At 40.8% G+C, this 17,100-nt stretch overlaps 2 protein-coding genes across 6 annotated transcripts in view; one reads left to right on the top strand and one right to left on the bottom strand.

Moving 5' to 3' along the window:
• The first annotated feature begins 2,082 nt into the window (after window positions 1-2,082).
• The window catches only part of LOC122626474 (mucin-19), a 30,979-nt gene continuing 15,961 nt past the window's right edge, over window positions 2,083-17,100 (top strand). The window contains exons 1-3 of one of the 5 annotated variants that reach the window (XM_043806767.1): window positions 3,325-3,591; window positions 3,685-3,739; window positions 15,692-15,930. In XM_043806767.1, the coding sequence (XP_043662702.1) occupies window positions 15,699-15,930 (232 nt within the window). In that variant the 5' untranslated portion in view covers window positions 3,325-3,591; window positions 3,685-3,739; window positions 15,692-15,698. Of the gene's footprint in view, window positions 2,295-3,324; window positions 3,740-15,691; window positions 15,931-17,100 lie in introns of those variants that run through there. The other 4 variants (XM_043806777.1, XM_043806753.1, XM_043806760.1 and 1 more) reach the window with 4 other exon arrangements.
• On the bottom strand, window positions 13,880-14,421 carry LOC122626507 (outer dense fiber protein 3). Its single transcript, XM_043806794.1, has 2 exons — window positions 14,280-14,421; window positions 13,880-14,219 (listed from the first exon to the last, which is right to left on the bottom strand). The coding sequence occupies exons 1-2, from the start codon at window positions 14,293-14,295 to the stop codon at window positions 13,996-13,998; spliced, it is 240 nt and encodes a 79-aa protein (XP_043662729.1). The 5' UTR covers window positions 14,296-14,421; the 3' UTR covers window positions 13,880-13,995.

Genomic DNA, 17,100 nt, shown 5'->3' on the forward strand with positions numbered 1-17,100 from the left:
CTTTGTTCATTACATATTCGTACGAATAACGTTTAAATAAATTACATTTTATTATTGATTCTAATGTACAAATCAATTGTGAAATCAAAATCTAAATGTTAAAATATATTTCAAATAAACGAATCGAAAAAGAATTCCATCAACTCGTTAATATAAAAAGCAATAGAGTGGATTAGTCAAATGCAATTTCCACTTTCGGCCCCAAAGTGACGGCCATTGGCTAAGCGGCTTAAACTGCTGAATGGGATGGGAAATGGAAATTGGACGATTGGCAAATTGTGCAGAAAATGCAATTTTTAAAATAAATACTCACTTTCTTTTTTTATCGATTTTTTGCATGCCTTATTTCCCCGACTGCCTTTGGTTGAAGAAAGCGAATATTACCAGCCTGGCAATGCCAGACTCGAAAATAGGCGAATCATATATATTTACCTTCCGCGATTCGCTTTACACTGTATGTGCATACAAGAAAAACTATCATTACCGTGGTTCTAAGAACGGAAAAAAGTAATAGATTTTAATTTGATTTAATAAATGTTTATTCATGAGATAACACTTATAATTTGCTCATATTTCATGCAATTTTGGCATGTTAAAATCAGCTTTGAAGTTCACAAATTGAGCTAACAATAATAAACATATCAAATGTCAAATGGAGCACAATAATTTCTGGTTAAATGCACCGAGACATCAATATTTTCATCAATTAGAGTGTTTTGTTATCTCAGGCACCCAGTGCAACTACAACTCGGTGGCTGCGCCAACATTCCGCTGGCTGTCTGCGGTTTCAAAGCGTTAACAGATTTGTACCTTGTGCGAAATTCTAAACATCCATACAACCATCCACATCCCAATCCACATCCACATCCCAACTTGGAGCAAAGGGCCTCACCGCGACTGCGACTGCGACTAGGTGGAGTATCTGATTTCAATGCTGAAATTGAATTGTGAACGCTGCTTGGCTTCTGTTTGACTTGTTCTTGTTTGTGTGCACATGCGAGTATAGGGTATGCTGCGCATGGGAATACCCGCCGTTTGCTTGCCTATTACATATACGGATATTTGCGTTTTTATCTTGCCATATGCTCGAAAATGGGCCATGAAAATGACGGCTTCCTATTTATATTTGTTTATATGCCAATATGGTGACTGAATAATAAATATGAAATAAATAAGCTTTCCTTATACTTTATACATGTATAAAAAATAGGAAAGAAATCTAAATAGAAATGGAATCTAAACAGTAGAATAGTGATTTTTGAATAATTGGTATCGTGTTATTCGAGCCACTTCAACGATTAGTTTTTTACTTGTTTCATTTAGAATGGCGATTTTTTGTTTCTTTTTTATCGGAAATTTCTACTGCAGTCAGTAGTCGCGGTTTGACTTTTGATTGACATTTTCCCCGTTTTTTTTTTAAGATAAAGCACGCGTATATCTTTCAATCAACTCGGCCTCCTCTCATATTTCAGGTTTAGACATATGTCAATGGCAGAAACACAGGAAACTGATAGAAATTGCTTAGGAAATTGAAATGGAAAGGTTTAATGGACATTTTTGCCAAAAAGTCGCAGCTTTGGCTTCTGCCTATTGAAACAATCCAATGTTAAGAACACCTAGTAAATACGTATATTGACAATAATTTAGATACAACATTTTGCCTACTTTGTAGCTATTGCAGATGTATTAAAGACGATTTGTCCATTTCATTGACCTTTTGCAGTGTTGCAATAGCGTCACCCGATTTTACTTCTGCAAATTCGGTAGAAATTTATCAAGTCGCGTGGCTAAAATGTAATATTCTGCAGTTTCTGCTGAAATTGGTTCGCATGCTGACCGCGCCGTAAAATCAGTAAAGTTTGCTTTTACCAGCCGAACGAAATACGATTGTAAAACTCTGCAGAAATGGTAATCGTAAACTGATGTCAATGGCTTATTGGGTTTTTTCGACCCGCAAATGAAATCACCTGATCTTTTTTAGCCAGAACATGAGTCAGCTAAAGGCGAAGGGACTTGGTTGTTAATTGTGCGGGATAAGCCCAGACTAACAAATGGAATGCAGTTCCACAGTTCCACAGTTCCACCCATGGCACGCGTCTTACTTGCCAAGTGACCAACATTTTTGCTATTAACCGGCTTTTTGGCTCGCCTCGAAAGATACTCCATTTCATGGATACACTCTCGTCTCGATTCGGAATTAATCTACCGACTTTCAGCGGGCAGCCTCAGACGATCACAACAACCACCGTTCAGATGCCCCGGGTCCCACCAACATTCCTGGCATAATTTCGTGTGTGAGTAAGCAAACGAGTTCGGGAAAAATTAGACGTCATGGGGCAGCTTCGCTTTGCCGTTGGCACCACACAATTGGTGGGATTCACTCGCAAGAGCTGTCTGCTGAGTGCACAAAGGTGCAAAGTCGAGCTCAGCGGGGAAATTGGAATTTCTGTTAATCACAGGACGACTAAGCACGTTTGAAGAGTTTGAATTGGCCAAAGAACATAATATATTTCTGAGTTAGGAAACAATCAAGGTTGAAGAAATCGAGTAAACAATATTTTTCATTAGTCATTCCAATTTAAATTTGTTTATTGGCACTAAGAAATGCCCAGCGGAAGCAACATGTTGCGAACCATCCAGCAACACGCAAGTTCACTTTTGCCGGCTCGCCAGTTTTGCCTTCGATCCTAAGTTCGTTTCGAACTTAGATCAGCGCCGACTCAGACGGCTGAAGCTCAGAGATATACCACTTAAATAAAATGGCTATAAACGAGCTAAGTGTGTTCTTTATAAAATACATTTTACATGTGTATTTAAGGCTTAATTTCAATATATTTCATATTTTTTTTTGTTTTATATTAATAGTAAACTTGTTCGCAAGCGAGAAAAACTCTATGATCGCAAAAAAGGTTACACTCTTTTGCTTAGAGCTTTGTAAGTAATTTTAAATAGCTATCCACTGAAAAAGAAAGTTTCCTTTGGCTAAATATAACTCATCTCTTAGCAAATATTTTCCAAATTTATGTAATATTTTATTACATTATTATATTGCATTTTGCGATCGCAAAAAAACTGGCTTGAAACGAGCTGAGCCGCCATCGCCGTTCAAGCCTAACATTGCGACTTGAACTTGCCGCCGTTCGAAGACGGGGCGTGCATGAGGGGGCGTGGCGGGCTGGGGCGTTGGGGGGAGGGGATGGGCAGGTGTGCGAGCGAGCTTGGTTACCGCCGACGGCTGCAGCAACAACAAAAGGCAAACATCGCCACTCTGATGTCGATTTTTTTGTCGGGCCGCGCTTCGTTTATTTTAGTTAGTAACGAGATTTCGAGCGCTCAACGTTGACGTCGCGGTTGAAAATCGAAAATCGGCCAAAGGCGGCAGAAAGCTCACATAAGTTACAGTGCGTACTGCCTATGGTGAATACCACTCACTGCGTCGGTGAGTGTGCGACTGTGTGCGGGCGCAGACATGAAGTGAATAAGAAATTGGAAAAGCACTAAAACATAACATATATGTAAAATATATATTCAAAAAAAAAACGAAGAAAAAAAAGTAGTAAAAAACGCAAAAGAAAACGGCAAGAAACGTGGGTAAGGCCAAAAGCGAGGCAAAAACCGTCTAAAAGCCAACAGCAATAGCAACACCACCAGCTCTGGACGCTAATCAGAAAATATTTCTTTGAGCCCATCGCGCGCCTCAAATCGAAAAAGCGCGAAATATTCATTTCGGCCCCAAAACGTAAGTGGTCTGCATGTGCAAGTCGATATATGATATGATATGTGTGGCATATGTGGCCATGTTTGTACAACAAGCCAGGGGACACTTGTAGTAATAATATATTGCAGTGGCAACAAAAACATATAATGCAAAGGTTGTTGATAGTCGGTTGCCAAGAGTGAAATTATTGAACAAGAAATTCGTTTCCAGCCACGCGGGTTTGCTTGGTGATTTTCGGCCCAGCGAAAATCCGCCAAAATATTTACGCGCCGTAAATATTCAGTTTTGCTGCCATAGATATTCCACAAAAATATTATTCTATTTACAGGACATTTTTTAGACTTATTCTAAGAAAAAGTAATGTTAGCTTCTTAAAACAAAGACAGCTAGCTGCAAGTGAAATATAAATGTTTGCTGACATTCGTAGGCAAACAGCCAAGTTAAAACTAAAAACTGAGACAAAAAACCTTAAGAGATCAGCGAACTTATAAATGACAGAAAATTCCGGTGAACACAAATTGTTGAAAATAAAATTTGTTTAAGAGCTGAAGCGTTTTTTAGCAGATCACATTTCAAAGAAATACTTGAAATATGTTTACCCACATTTCCTGTGAAATCGGCGAAGCTGTTCGAACAAATCGTATGGTTAATTCGCAGTAAGTGAAGGATGATGTGCCAATGCGATTGTTTTGATTCGTATAGCCCAGCTACATAGTTCAATTACCTGTTCAATAACCCATGATGGCAAACAATTGAAATGCTCCTGAACTATGTACCATTATTGTTAGGTATTGCTCTTTATTTCTGTGTACTTTTTGGCGTTCACAAATTGTTTGGATTTTGAGCTGCGGCGGCGGCGGCGTCGGTGACTAAGTGCTGATTTTTACGATTACAGGTGTTTCAAATGTATTCATAATTTATGAGCGACTCTGCTGCTGCTGCTGCAACTGATGTGTGTGATGTGTGGCAGATGAAATAAAGAAATAAAATTTGAGAGCAGCCCAGACCTTACAAGGTTCATTGCTACATTGCTACCACTCGTCACTGTATTTTCCCCCCCAGTTTCATGTAGGCTTGCTGTATAGATAATAAACATTAAGCTTAATGGCATTGTCACTGGGCTATCCAACTACCAGCTACCAGCGACCAACTACCACGAAAATAAAGCGAGTAAATCAACAATAAACAAATGGCAAGCCACGCGTGTCTGCCTTTTAGCCGTGGCTTGTGAACTTTTCTTGTGGGTTTTTTCTCCTTTTACTATTTTTTCCGTTTTTTCCCCGTTTTTTTTTCTTTTCTGACAGCTTCTATAGCGTGTTAATTCAGACGGCATTGTATTGAAATCTTGTTCCTCAATTTTTGGCACATTCATTTGTGCGGCTTCTGGGGATACATTGCAAATTAAGCGTCGCTTCTTGCCGATTATAGAAATTTTCGCAGCTTGTTGTCGGTCATGCGCCCCAAAGTCAGCCGTAAATAAATTCGCCTATTAAGGCCGCAATTAGTTGATTTAAATTATTAACTTTGGCTCTCTAATGCGCCCGAGGTTCAAGGTTAAGGATGGCCATTTAGCCATTTAGATGAATTGTGAGTGCTCCAAGTACGTATGTAGTACGTATTTTACGAATAGGTATAAATCATTCAGCCAAATGCATGCGAAATCTTTTGTCCGACCGCGTAGAACGTTGAGAATTATTATAGAATAATTTCTGTTACGTGAGATTAAGCCATATGCTCTGACGAAATCGCGTGCTGATGATAGTTCGTCGATGTATTATTTTATTTTTACCCCACCATATATCTTTCACGTGCGCAAAGGCAGCTAGCCAGCTAGCCAGCTTGTCAACGGCATGTGGATGAGTTAACTACAGAATTTTAAAGTTTTTGTTCTTGAGCATATTCAATAGGCATAATACGTATGCGCCTAATAAAGTTATTTGCCATCAGCATATGCATTTATTTTGCCAACTAAACGGGGACTTCCTGCTGCTGTTGCGGCAAAGTGAAGCCGCCACAAGAAAGCTCGAGAAATGAATGAAAATATATGGCTAGCACATAGCTGTTGCCACCTTTAGATACAGCCACTTCATTCATAGGCAAATACTAAAAGGCAGCCATGCCAAACAAAACCAAACAAACCAAACACGGTGCACAAATGGCTTGCAAAACGGCCAAAGACGAGGCGACAGCGAAGAAGAAGTCGCAAAGTGCAAAAAATCACTTAGCGCATTTTAACAACGCTCGTTACCAATTTTGCAGAAGAGGGGCACTTGAGCCCCGCCCACTGCCCGCCGCCCACCGCCCTCCGGCGCCCACGAATTCGGCACGTGGACCCATTTAAAGTAGTGCAGACAGACAATAAAACCAAAATCGCGCATATCTCCGATATATAGACAAGAAATATTTGTGAATTTTTATGAATGAAACGCAAAATGTGTTGAATTTGAATTGCCTTCGCCTTCGTCGTCTTCCCATTTTTTCAGATTTGTTTTTTATTTGGATTTTGTATTTTTTTTGTTTTTTGTTTTTCGCAAACATTGCGTGGCATAGGAGCTACATGGCTTGCATGGCTAAATAATAATGAACATTTTTCAAAGACTTAAGCCTCTTACGTACAAAGTCTTCCAGTGGCTCAAAGCCCGTGGAGCCACGAAAAAAATACAAAATAAAAAAATTAAAACCGGCAAAAATGCAGCAGATTAACCAAGTCGGTGTTACTACCCCCACATATGATTTTCGTTTAATTGCACTTCAAACGCACTTCATAAAAAGTGAAAACATAAAATTGCCACGAGCATTTAAAACTCGTAAATAAATAAGGCAGAAATGGTTTTACACTCGAGTGTTTTTTTGTTTTTTCGCTGACTCTGTATTAAATCAATTAATTTGTTGCACATTCGTTACCAGGAAACGAATTCATATTTCATTTCATCATACGTCACTATTGGCTTTGAAAAATACCCAGTTGGCCGATTCATCTGAACATTCGAATGAATTTACGGCATTTCGATAAATGTCAAATATTGAATTTTTTCCTTTGACAGTTTTTTGCCCCAAAAAGTAATGTAAATAGATGCAAAAAACTTTTAATGATAGGAAATAAATAACTAATAACACTAATGGCGTCCAAGAATCAAGCGATATGCCTGTGTGCGGATAAATTAAATGTATTTGTTTGCTTACTTTATTAAAAAGTTCATTGGTTTACATTTAAGATGGCAATGGAACCCCGAAGCGAGTGTCGTTTATATCTTAAAACATATTGCCCCTCGACAAGGTAAACAGTGCAAATACCTGTGAGTGTTTTTGCTAAGTTTGCTCAAGATGACTTAACCAGCGTCTCTCAATTTCCGGTCGCAACTTAATGTGTTTTTTAGCTGACTCATTTAAAATATTTTTGAAGAGATTCGGGAGGGAAAACCTACGGAGCAGATGCAAAAATTCTGCAGAAGGGACTTTAAGCGAGATTTATTCAGTTTCGGTTGAAATTCATGAATACACAAATGCATGGCGTCCACATGAACTCAACGATAAAAATTTCACAAGTGACTTGAGCCTTTGTTTGTTTATATTTTTTTGGGGCGAAACCTGTTTCCGTATTTTTGATCAAGCCAAAAATCATAACAAAACATCAACATTTTATCGTTTGAAAAAAGATGGGGGCAAGCAAACATATTATTTTTGGAAATTTTTCTGCTTAGATCATTTCGATCTGAGCGCAGTAATTTGGCCAAAAATGCGCATCGAATTACACGAATGTGTGGCGGCATTTAGCCAGCATTGAAAATGCCGCAAATGCCAAAAAATAATTCAATATGGGCGCCCATATCAACCTTCGTACGTGTAGTTTTAATTAATTTGCTTTCGGAAGCACAAATATTGAAAATTGCCCAGGTGCCCTCAACAATTTCGAAGCGTGTGTAAAGATTATTTCGCATGTGGCGGCCTCATTTTGAAATGATATTGAATATCGATCCGACGAACTGGGCTGTGTTTGTCCAGCCCCATTTTGACTCATATTCATCCGTATTTAGTTTCGGGTTTTTTTCTTTTTTCTTTTTTCTCGGCAATACTATTTATTGCCGGCATTAATCACCTGCACTATAAAGCCGCAAATACTACCTTTCCGTCTGGGTCGACTTGTTTCGTCTCGAGTTTATGAGGGTTTTCGGGCTATTTGTGAATTCCCATTAAGCTAAATGCTCAATTAGCGCTAAGGCGTGATATTTTGGTTAATCAATGTCGGCCGAATGCATAAAATATACTTGGCGATAAGCGACAGGAACAACTGCGCTATTTCCTGACAACTGAACACTGAGTTCGTGAAATACTAGCTCACTACTACTTTACAGTTTACTAGTGTCACACAATGCCCTAACTTAACAATAAGCAGCAAATTAATCATATAATCTTGCAAGTTAAAACTAGTTTTGGCCTGGTATTGAATGTAGCAACGAAATTCTTTTGACAATCATTACTTGCCGTAAAGTTTGGCCTGCAGAAACTTGCTACCAAGTAAATTCTCTGCATGGCAAGTTGTTGATTTTCGGTGTTTTTTGCTCCCCTTTTGTTGCCATAGTATCCACATGTAGGCGAAGTGCCAGTGCCACAAAGCTGTTGTAAGTATCTGCTGGATACGAAATTTATAACAGGGAGCAGGAAAACTTTCGAGCTGCCCCAAAACACCGCCATCCTTCACCTTATCGCCGCCGCCTGTGCCCAACATCGTCAAAATCGTAGTTACAGCAAAACAAGCGTAAACAAAAACCTTTAACGGCAGGCGGTCGACGGAATAGGGGTAAATATTCATGCACAATTTGCATTTTGAGGCGGCGACTACTTTACATCACATTTTTGTGTCAAATCAGCGCAAATTTTGAAGGCGTTTAGACAGCCCGCCCCCCAAAACCGAAGACGAAGTGAACGACCCACGGATTCGGCTGGCACATGTAAGCCAAATTGGACAGCCCTCTTGGCCTTTCGTCTTGCCAACTTGCCGCCGCTTTTGGCTCTTTGGCTTGTGGAGTCCCCCGGGTTGGCGATGTTGCGGCTAGTCGCAAAATGCAGAGCACACATTTTAAACAAAATGTCAAGAACGAAACGTGGCGCTGACACAGACGCACTCCACAATGGAGTCATTGTCTTGGGTCAAAGGGTAGTTACGTCAAATAGTCAAAACCAACCAAAGGAAGAACGGCTGCTCCGGAAATTGTACCTTATTGGTTTGAGTATTAGTTGGCCATTTCAGCGTGTTCTGAGCTAGCTCTCAATATTATTTCTATGGCAGCAGCACTAACAGGCTAGCAATTCCTAACTATAAGCATTGAGTAACTTATAATGATTATACCACATAAATATGTAGTATCCTATAATTATATGCATCGTTTTATCTATTTTCCCATATTTTTTAAAGTTTCTTCCTTAAAAATTCCTTATGTCCTTTATCTAGTTCAACCTTTTGTCATCAGTGCTGTGAAATAAACTTTATCGATTCCGAGCGCTATGTGCATCCTGGCCGTCAAGAATTATTCAGGAAATTTCGCACACATCCTGCGAGCCTCGTCCTTTGGGCTGTCAAAATGAAAATTCGCATACGGAAACCACAATAATTGCTGCCATAACACTTGCTCTGCCGTCGCTGACAGGCGGCAACAAAGTTGCTCGTTTCGCTTTTGCACTGGGTCGTTTGATTTTGTTTCGTATGTGCGCATTTATTTTCTTTTTGTTTTTGAGTATTTTAGTTATTGGCCGCTTTACAACTTGCACTGCACATTTTTGCGGCTTGGCCATCAACTCGTTTTTTGGCCTGGCAACAAGTTCAGAGGAAGCGGCGTCCGGAAACCAAAAAATACAAAAAAGTAGCGCACCTCGAAAGTATCTGAAGTCCGAAATCTGTGTATCTGTGCCGTGGCCCAAATTGGGCGGCTATAATTGAATTCCCACGAATCACAATTTCACCCCAAGTTCAAGTTGAAGCTGCGGCCATAAAAGGGCGACGGGGGAAGCCTCCCAAATTAGATAAACATGTAAATGATTATTGACACAAAAAGGCTGCTCCAGCGGCATGAATATAAATTCAGAATGTGTAATGTGCATATGAATAATATGAAAAGGACACAACTGGCGATACAAATTGACGTTTTATTTGCCTTTCACCTGATGACAGACGACAGCAGCCAGACAGCCGAGAAAGGACCCCAAATAAAAACGAAGGGAGGTGGCCAAGAAAATCCAGACCCAGTCTCAGTCCCAGTTCCAGACCCAAAACCAGAAAACCTCAACGCATAATGAAGTAATTGGCCGAATTTGTCTTGGGCCCACAACGAAAGTTGTGTCGGGATGCGGCTTTAAGATAGAATTGTATCTGAATCTGGTGGCGGCTGCCACCAAGGGTGGATACTTCATCGAAGATACATTAAAAGTTCGCTCTCCCGCTTTGACTTTCAAAATGTGAATGCACTTTTGTCGAACGTGACAGGTTTTTGTTGCTCCACTTTTGTTTTCTTGTCTTGCGTTTTTTTTTTCTTCTTTCGGTTTTTTTGTTTTTCGGTTTATTTTTCGCTGAGCAGCAGGAAGAAGTCGAGCGCTTGGGTTTATTGACTTTTTGACTCACATTAAAGGGTCTTAAATTCCTGAAAACTTTTAATGCGATAGCTTAGTTTGAGCTGACCGACGATGACTTACTGTAGCTTTATGGGGATTCATTCGGATGAGCAAAGTTAAGGTAACCGTTTAAAGTTAACGCACAAAAAGCCGAATAAAGCGAGTATGGCGAAAATGAATTTTTCGGCCAGAAAGTTCTCGTTGCTTCCACAAGCTAAGTGGGTCAGCCAGCGAAATAAAATGATTTCATATTAATGATTTTATTTGTTGTGATTAACTCGCAATTTTTCCCAATTTTGGCAAGCACATTAAGTAGGCGAAATTACAATTTTAAGCTTTATCACTTAAACAAGTCACGTGCGTGGAACAGGGTCGATTATGGTTTATCAAGGGGAGGTTATACTCCTACCAAAACACAACAGCTCCATTCAGTGATATCAATTAAAATCGGAAATGGCATAAATAAATCCAAATGCGTGTGAGGTCAGTCCGCTGCCACCAGCCAACTTCCTTTAACCCTGTAATGACCCTTCAATCAGCGGGCATGTGCGTTTGTCAGTTGGTTGGCTGGGAATCAATTGCCGGGGGCTGTCAAATTAACATTATCTTTTGTTACGAATACGTTTTGTTTGGCCAAAAGTGTTTCATTGATTGCCCGAATTGCTAATGACAGTCGGCCGATTGGATTGGGTTTTCCCTTAATATATTGGCAAACTAATAATAAAATATAACATCTATTCTTAGAAACCTCAGGTTCTGATTCAGAACGTATGAAAGAATGATTCGTTTTGCATAAAAACTTCTTGTGACAACTTAAGTACAATGTGTAATTCAAGAAATATCTAGAATTTCCTTTCAATTCGTAGAATTCCATTGCATTTTGTGCAGTCTTATTGTAAATTATTCCCCACTATAATTGGTTCTAATGAAATGTGTTGGTATGAAATGTAGTTGTAACATCCGCAGCCTTTAATTTGCCAGATTTTTATGGGCTAACTTGGTGCAGTACCCACACCTAAGCGGCCGGCATTTAAATGCAATTAAGTTCTATGCCCATTTACGATCCACGGCGATCATGTGGGCCTGTAAACCACCTAACTGGCAATTATTCATGTAACAGGCACAGACAGGCCGAGATCGTGCTAAAAATAAAGAAGAATGCATTGCGAGTACGCGCCCAATCCCCGCCAGCAGCAGCAGCCACTTAAGGGCAATCTTCGCTTATTATGGGAATAATAGAGACCCGCCTGGGGATCTAACATACTGAACGAGTCGACTCGACTGGCGACTGGTGATGGTCAGGAATAGAATAGAGCAGGCGAAAGCGATGCAAGTGGCCCACTAAAAATAGACGCAACCATATTCCAACCGGCCAACCGGCGATGACCACGATGATGGCCCATAAACGCGTAGCAGTTGGCCAAGGAGCTGGATGCCAAACTGCTGATTGACATAAAAGAGCAAGTGCTGGAGTTGTGAAAATGGGAAAATAAAACAGAGAGTAGTCCGTGCAAAACTGGCAGCAGTTATGCCCAAGAAGATGAATCAACATTCCGAGCGGTCAACGTACCACGCTCAGGAATGGCACGCCATCGAGGATGCAGTTTCTGCATCAGCTTCTGCTTCTGCTCCCGCTTCTTGTGATTCGGTTGATGATGATGATGATGATGGTGGTGCTGCTGATGGCCAAATGAAGATGGCAACCTGCGGACATGGCTCCATAAGCACAAAGACACCCAGCCAATGGGCAATGCATCGAAAGAGGCTGCTTAAGCAGACCAAAAACGCAGCCAGAAGTCCGTCTGGCGAAGATTAGATGCACTTGCAAGGAGTGGGCATTTAATTAGTAGCTTGAATGGCAGGAGATTGATATTTCACAATTACATGACATCTTTTATATACAATTTTGTGAAATTTCTTGAGAAAGATGCTTTTGTTTTGAAGATAAAATCATACTTCAAGATATAATCTATTTAAGCATTCTCTAGAATCTCTATTGCTGAGATCCCATCAGTATTTCAATATTAAATTGTTGTTGAATGAAGGCAAGTTATGGATTTTGTTTCACCAATTCTGCTCACCAGGTGGACTACATTTGGTAAAGGGTATGCGGCAGGCGAAATTGAGCAAAGATGCCAGAACGTAACATTAAAATAAACGCGCACAGATAAATCTTGGAGCAGGAGGAGTGAATCGAGGGCAGGTCTTCCAGTTCTCAGTTCCCAGTTCTCAGTTCGCAGTTCCCAGTGCCCAAGTGCCGAGCTACTCCTCCTGACCCCCCGGGGCTCATCCGCGTCCTGGAGCAGCGAAAATGCAATCAAATGCGGTCCGTTGTCGGTGCGTCCGTGTGTCTGTGCGAATACGTGATGTCCAGGCGGCGGTCAGTCGCTCGAGCATCTGCAAAATGCACGCACATCGCACATCCGTGAAATTCCTGAGTCGCTGCTGCATGTGCCATGCATTTACGTTGACGTTGCAATTACAACTGCTCAGATGGGCGAATGAGCAAAGGAGCAGGAGGAGCAGGAGGGTTCTTCTCTTCTGGCGGACTCAGTTAGTCCAAAGCCCTTTCCTTTCTTTGGCTTTCTGTTGGCCATTCCCACGCCGCAGTCCAGTACAGGCAGAGAAAAGAAGGGTAATTGCAGCGCAATACGGAGATTTAAACATTTAAGCTGAAGAGCTAAATTCATTTATTAAGAAATATAAGGCAAGATCAAAGTATCTTTATTATTATTATTGCTCTGTATAAAATGTATGGATACTACTTCATACTACTTCAGGCTTATTTGCATTTAAAAATGTATCTTACAACAAAGGGAAATATTTCTCAGTGTAACCAGGCCATCCCCAGCCCAGTCAAGTCTTCTGACCACTGCCTGTTTACTGTGTGATTATTACAGGCAGCGGGGAAAATAACAGGCTTTCGCTTAGATGCCAGAAGCTGCTCCTTTGGCGCGGCTCAGTCACTCGGTGGACGACTGGCGAGGACTGGACTGCAAAGTGAGTTACTTAAGAGCTCGGCCGGCGGCTTCATTACAGTTCCACCAGTCCTCCAGTCCGCCAGTCCACCAGTCATCCGCTCGGGCACATTCACAAAGCTGGCAAACAGCTGAAGTGCCCTCATCTAAGCCCTCGTCCTGAAGTGAAGTGAAGTGTCCTGGCCCAAAGGCTCCTCCAGCAGGTCCAACAAGTGGTTGTCGCCGCATTGTGTATCAATTCCCATGCCAGCAGCCACCACAAACTGTCATTATTACCATTTCCCGATTTGCCACCCATCCATCGGCTGTCTGCATTCGAATTGAATGTGTCATCGAATTAATTGCAGAGTTAAGGGCGATTAGCAATGCCCGTTGCCATGGCAGCGATTTGATTGGAATTTGTGCATCAATGTCTTGGCATTAATTGTGGCAAATCGGAATTGCAATGCGGGCGAATCGAGTGGCAACCAGCTGAAGGATATGTTCTAATCTTCACTATAAATATTTATTCCCACTATAAGGATTTATTCCCACTATAAGGATTTATTCCCACTATAAGGATTTATTCCCACTATAAGGATTTATTCCCACTATACATATATTTAAATTACCACTATTTATATCACAAGATTGAATATGTTTGAAACAGCTTACTAGATTTTACTTGATCACTCAATACGAATCAGGATCGAGTCACTAAGAGAATCGAATAGGAAGGGGCTTCATCTTGGAGTTCCTTAGGTACATGGAGAACTGTGGACCCTCCGCGTTTCCGTAGCGAGTCACCTTCTCCACCTTATAGGCAGCTGGACCCGGTCCAGGTTTCTCATCTCTATGGCGATCTATTCTGCGGCCGAAGGAGAACTGCGGTCCCTTTTGTCCAAAGCTGCTGGGTAGCATGTAAGCTCCAGGGCCAGGTCCTTAAAAATACACAGAAAGGATGTGCATATTGTCGGCGGAATATAAAGGCGCAAACCTACCATAGTTCCTAGACATACCAATTTAAATATCTAAGATTTGGAGAACAAATCAAATTTTTGGAAGCAAAAAAGTTATGTGTGCCGAGAGCAGTTGAGTTACGAATGAAACAATAATCAAACGACACATTGAACTCTCGGAATATGTGATGAGTAAAAACACATGTATTAATTGCGAAAGTAAACACCATGGTTAACTTTAAGCAGCCATTAAAAAATCGTTTAAACGAACTATCATTTAATGTAAGATAGATTGTTACACTTCCACTTTGGTTCACACACGCTGATTGATAAAATATTTATTTATTTGCATAAATCTACAATCTGCTTAATTATCCGTAAATCAACAGCTATTTTCAACGCCCCGACATAAAAGACAGGGCGCCAGGGGGCAAAAAACACAACTCATGCTGATTAATTATTAACACCTAGGGCGTAAAAAACATTAATTAACTTTTATGCACACGCCACGCTAATTAATATTTAATTCACCTCAAATTGTACAGCATTTTGCATTGTTCTAGCCGTTGCCGGAATTTACAGTTTCACAGTTTTCAGTTTTCAGTTGCGCACTAATAGATTTTATTTATCCGATGTATCTGGCGAATAAACTTCTCGTTAATTAACATAAAGCCGAATTCTCCGGCTAATTTTTGGCTGACAAATGGCAAATTCTTGTAATTTTATGCGTGTCCAATCTGATTGAAAGTAAAGCGTTTTATCAAATAGGGAATTTCGCATACCTCGGACGCCTGAAAATGTGAACCGTTAACCAAATTATGTTGGCATGAAATATTCATGGCATGTTCGATATAAATCACTTATCATAAAATATTTAACATCTTTATTGTGTTAGTCAAACGTTGTTAAGAATGCCAAAAGTAGATGAATGCAAATTATTCGGTTTCGACTGGCTGAAGCTTGAATCGTTTAAATTAATGGTTGCTTTGTGCTGTTTTAACAAAGTTGATTTAATAATAATTCACAGTGAAGATATCCAATTTAAGAGCTTACCAACTTCAAAAGCAGCATTGTTTAAAAAAAGTAATTCCACAGTATTATGATGATGAAGTGTGTTATTAAATGAGCTTCCTCTTAAATTTTCATTTCGGGTTCAGTTGTCAAGTTTTACTAACACGTTGCACTATCCAATTGATATTTTTTTCAATTAATACTCTGTGCAACAGTCGCCTTGACCCATGAACTGTCTTCCTTTTCCTCACGAACTTTCCCCGGAAACTTATAGCGAATTGGTCTGACATTTTTTCATACTGAAACTTTTTGGCTGATGCAGCAGACTTTGCATAAATTACGGAAAATCAATATAACTTTGGCAGTGCGCGGCATTTACCCAACAAATTCGAGTTTAATAATTAGAATTGAACTATAAATTATCCATTTTGAATTCGTTGCAGCAGCAGCATGCACAGAACAGAGAAGCATTCGGAGGCATTCCAGGCGAGAGTATGCCTCGAATTTCATCGAAAGGATTCCGGAACAGATCTGCAGATGTCTAGGAAAAAATGCAATAATAACCAACAGCGACGAGGACGTCGAAGGCGAACGGATTTGGGGAATCTGCTGGGAATCCGTGGTTCCATCAGCCTGGCTGCCTTGATGTTGACCATTTGCATGGCCCACACGTCGACTGCCGGTAAGTGTTGAAAACTGAAAAACTAATAAAATTCCATTATGAGCCAAATGGCCGGACAACTGACAGTGCAAAGGGGGTGGTGTCCAAATGCCAATTGGAGGGGGGTGGGGATCGGGGCACTGAAGGCTGACAGCAACATGCAGCAGACACGACACACAAGCCTCAATTAAAAGCACATCAATAACAGTCGCCTCCCACTGCAATCACCCATCCGCCCATCTGGCAAGCCACCCAAATCCAACCCAATTCCAACCCACACCACCCCCAAAACCAACCCAAACCACCCAATATGCCCGGTGATTCCCCTTCAATTGGCACTTGGCGTGCCAGTTTAGCTTGAGGGTCTGGTTCCTGTGATTCGGATTTTGATTTATTTAACAATTTAGCAACAACATTGCCAATGTCGCAAGCTGTGACTGTGACTTGCTTTACATTTGGTTTTTCATTCGGTATACGGAGAGGAGTTTTTCTTCTCTACTGCTGAAGGAAAATATTCGAAAGGGGGGAAATTGCAAATTGATCGCAGCAAGGCAGTAGGAATGACTTACAATGGGAAGCAACTTGTTCTCCGCCAATGAAATGAGAAATGTGGCGAAGGGAGATGGACGTTCACATATTCGAATATCACATATAGAGATACTCATTTATAATAATAATAAGAGATTAACATGAAATAAGCATGTAATTATTAGCCCTTATTTCTAAATTTTTACTGTGATTTTTCAGTAGCTCTCTCGTAAATTAACCGACCATTTATTTACATAAAAAGTAGTCACTTTAAGCTTTCGTGTGTCTATTTATCCCCGATCAAAAACACACGAACACACAGCGAAATGGCGATCCACAACCGCAGTAGCCCCAAAGCATGCAGTAGCTGGCCAAAACAACGGGCCAAAATAAACTTGTCGCTGTAGTTCGGAGGGAAATTAACACTACCCCGGCATTGGCTCCCTTTGGGCCACTGTTCTCTCCCGGCCAAAAGCAAACATGGAGCAAAAGCGGCAAGGGGGGGTGCGGGGCTTTGGGCGCTTAAAAGTCCCCCTGAGGCCAAGTTTGAAAAGCGCTTTAATCGCTAAGCTGCGTTTAGGCGTCAGATTTTGTGTGTTGCGACAGGTCCACAGGCCGCCCCATAAATTTACCTACGCCCCGTTTTTGTCCTTTGTATTTTAC

Source organism: Drosophila teissieri, chromosome 2L (genome assembly GCF_016746235.2).
Source record: "Drosophila teissieri strain GT53w chromosome 2L, Prin_Dtei_1.1, whole genome shotgun sequence".
Classification (NCBI taxonomy): Eukaryota; Metazoa; Arthropoda; class Insecta; order Diptera; family Drosophilidae; genus Drosophila; species Drosophila teissieri.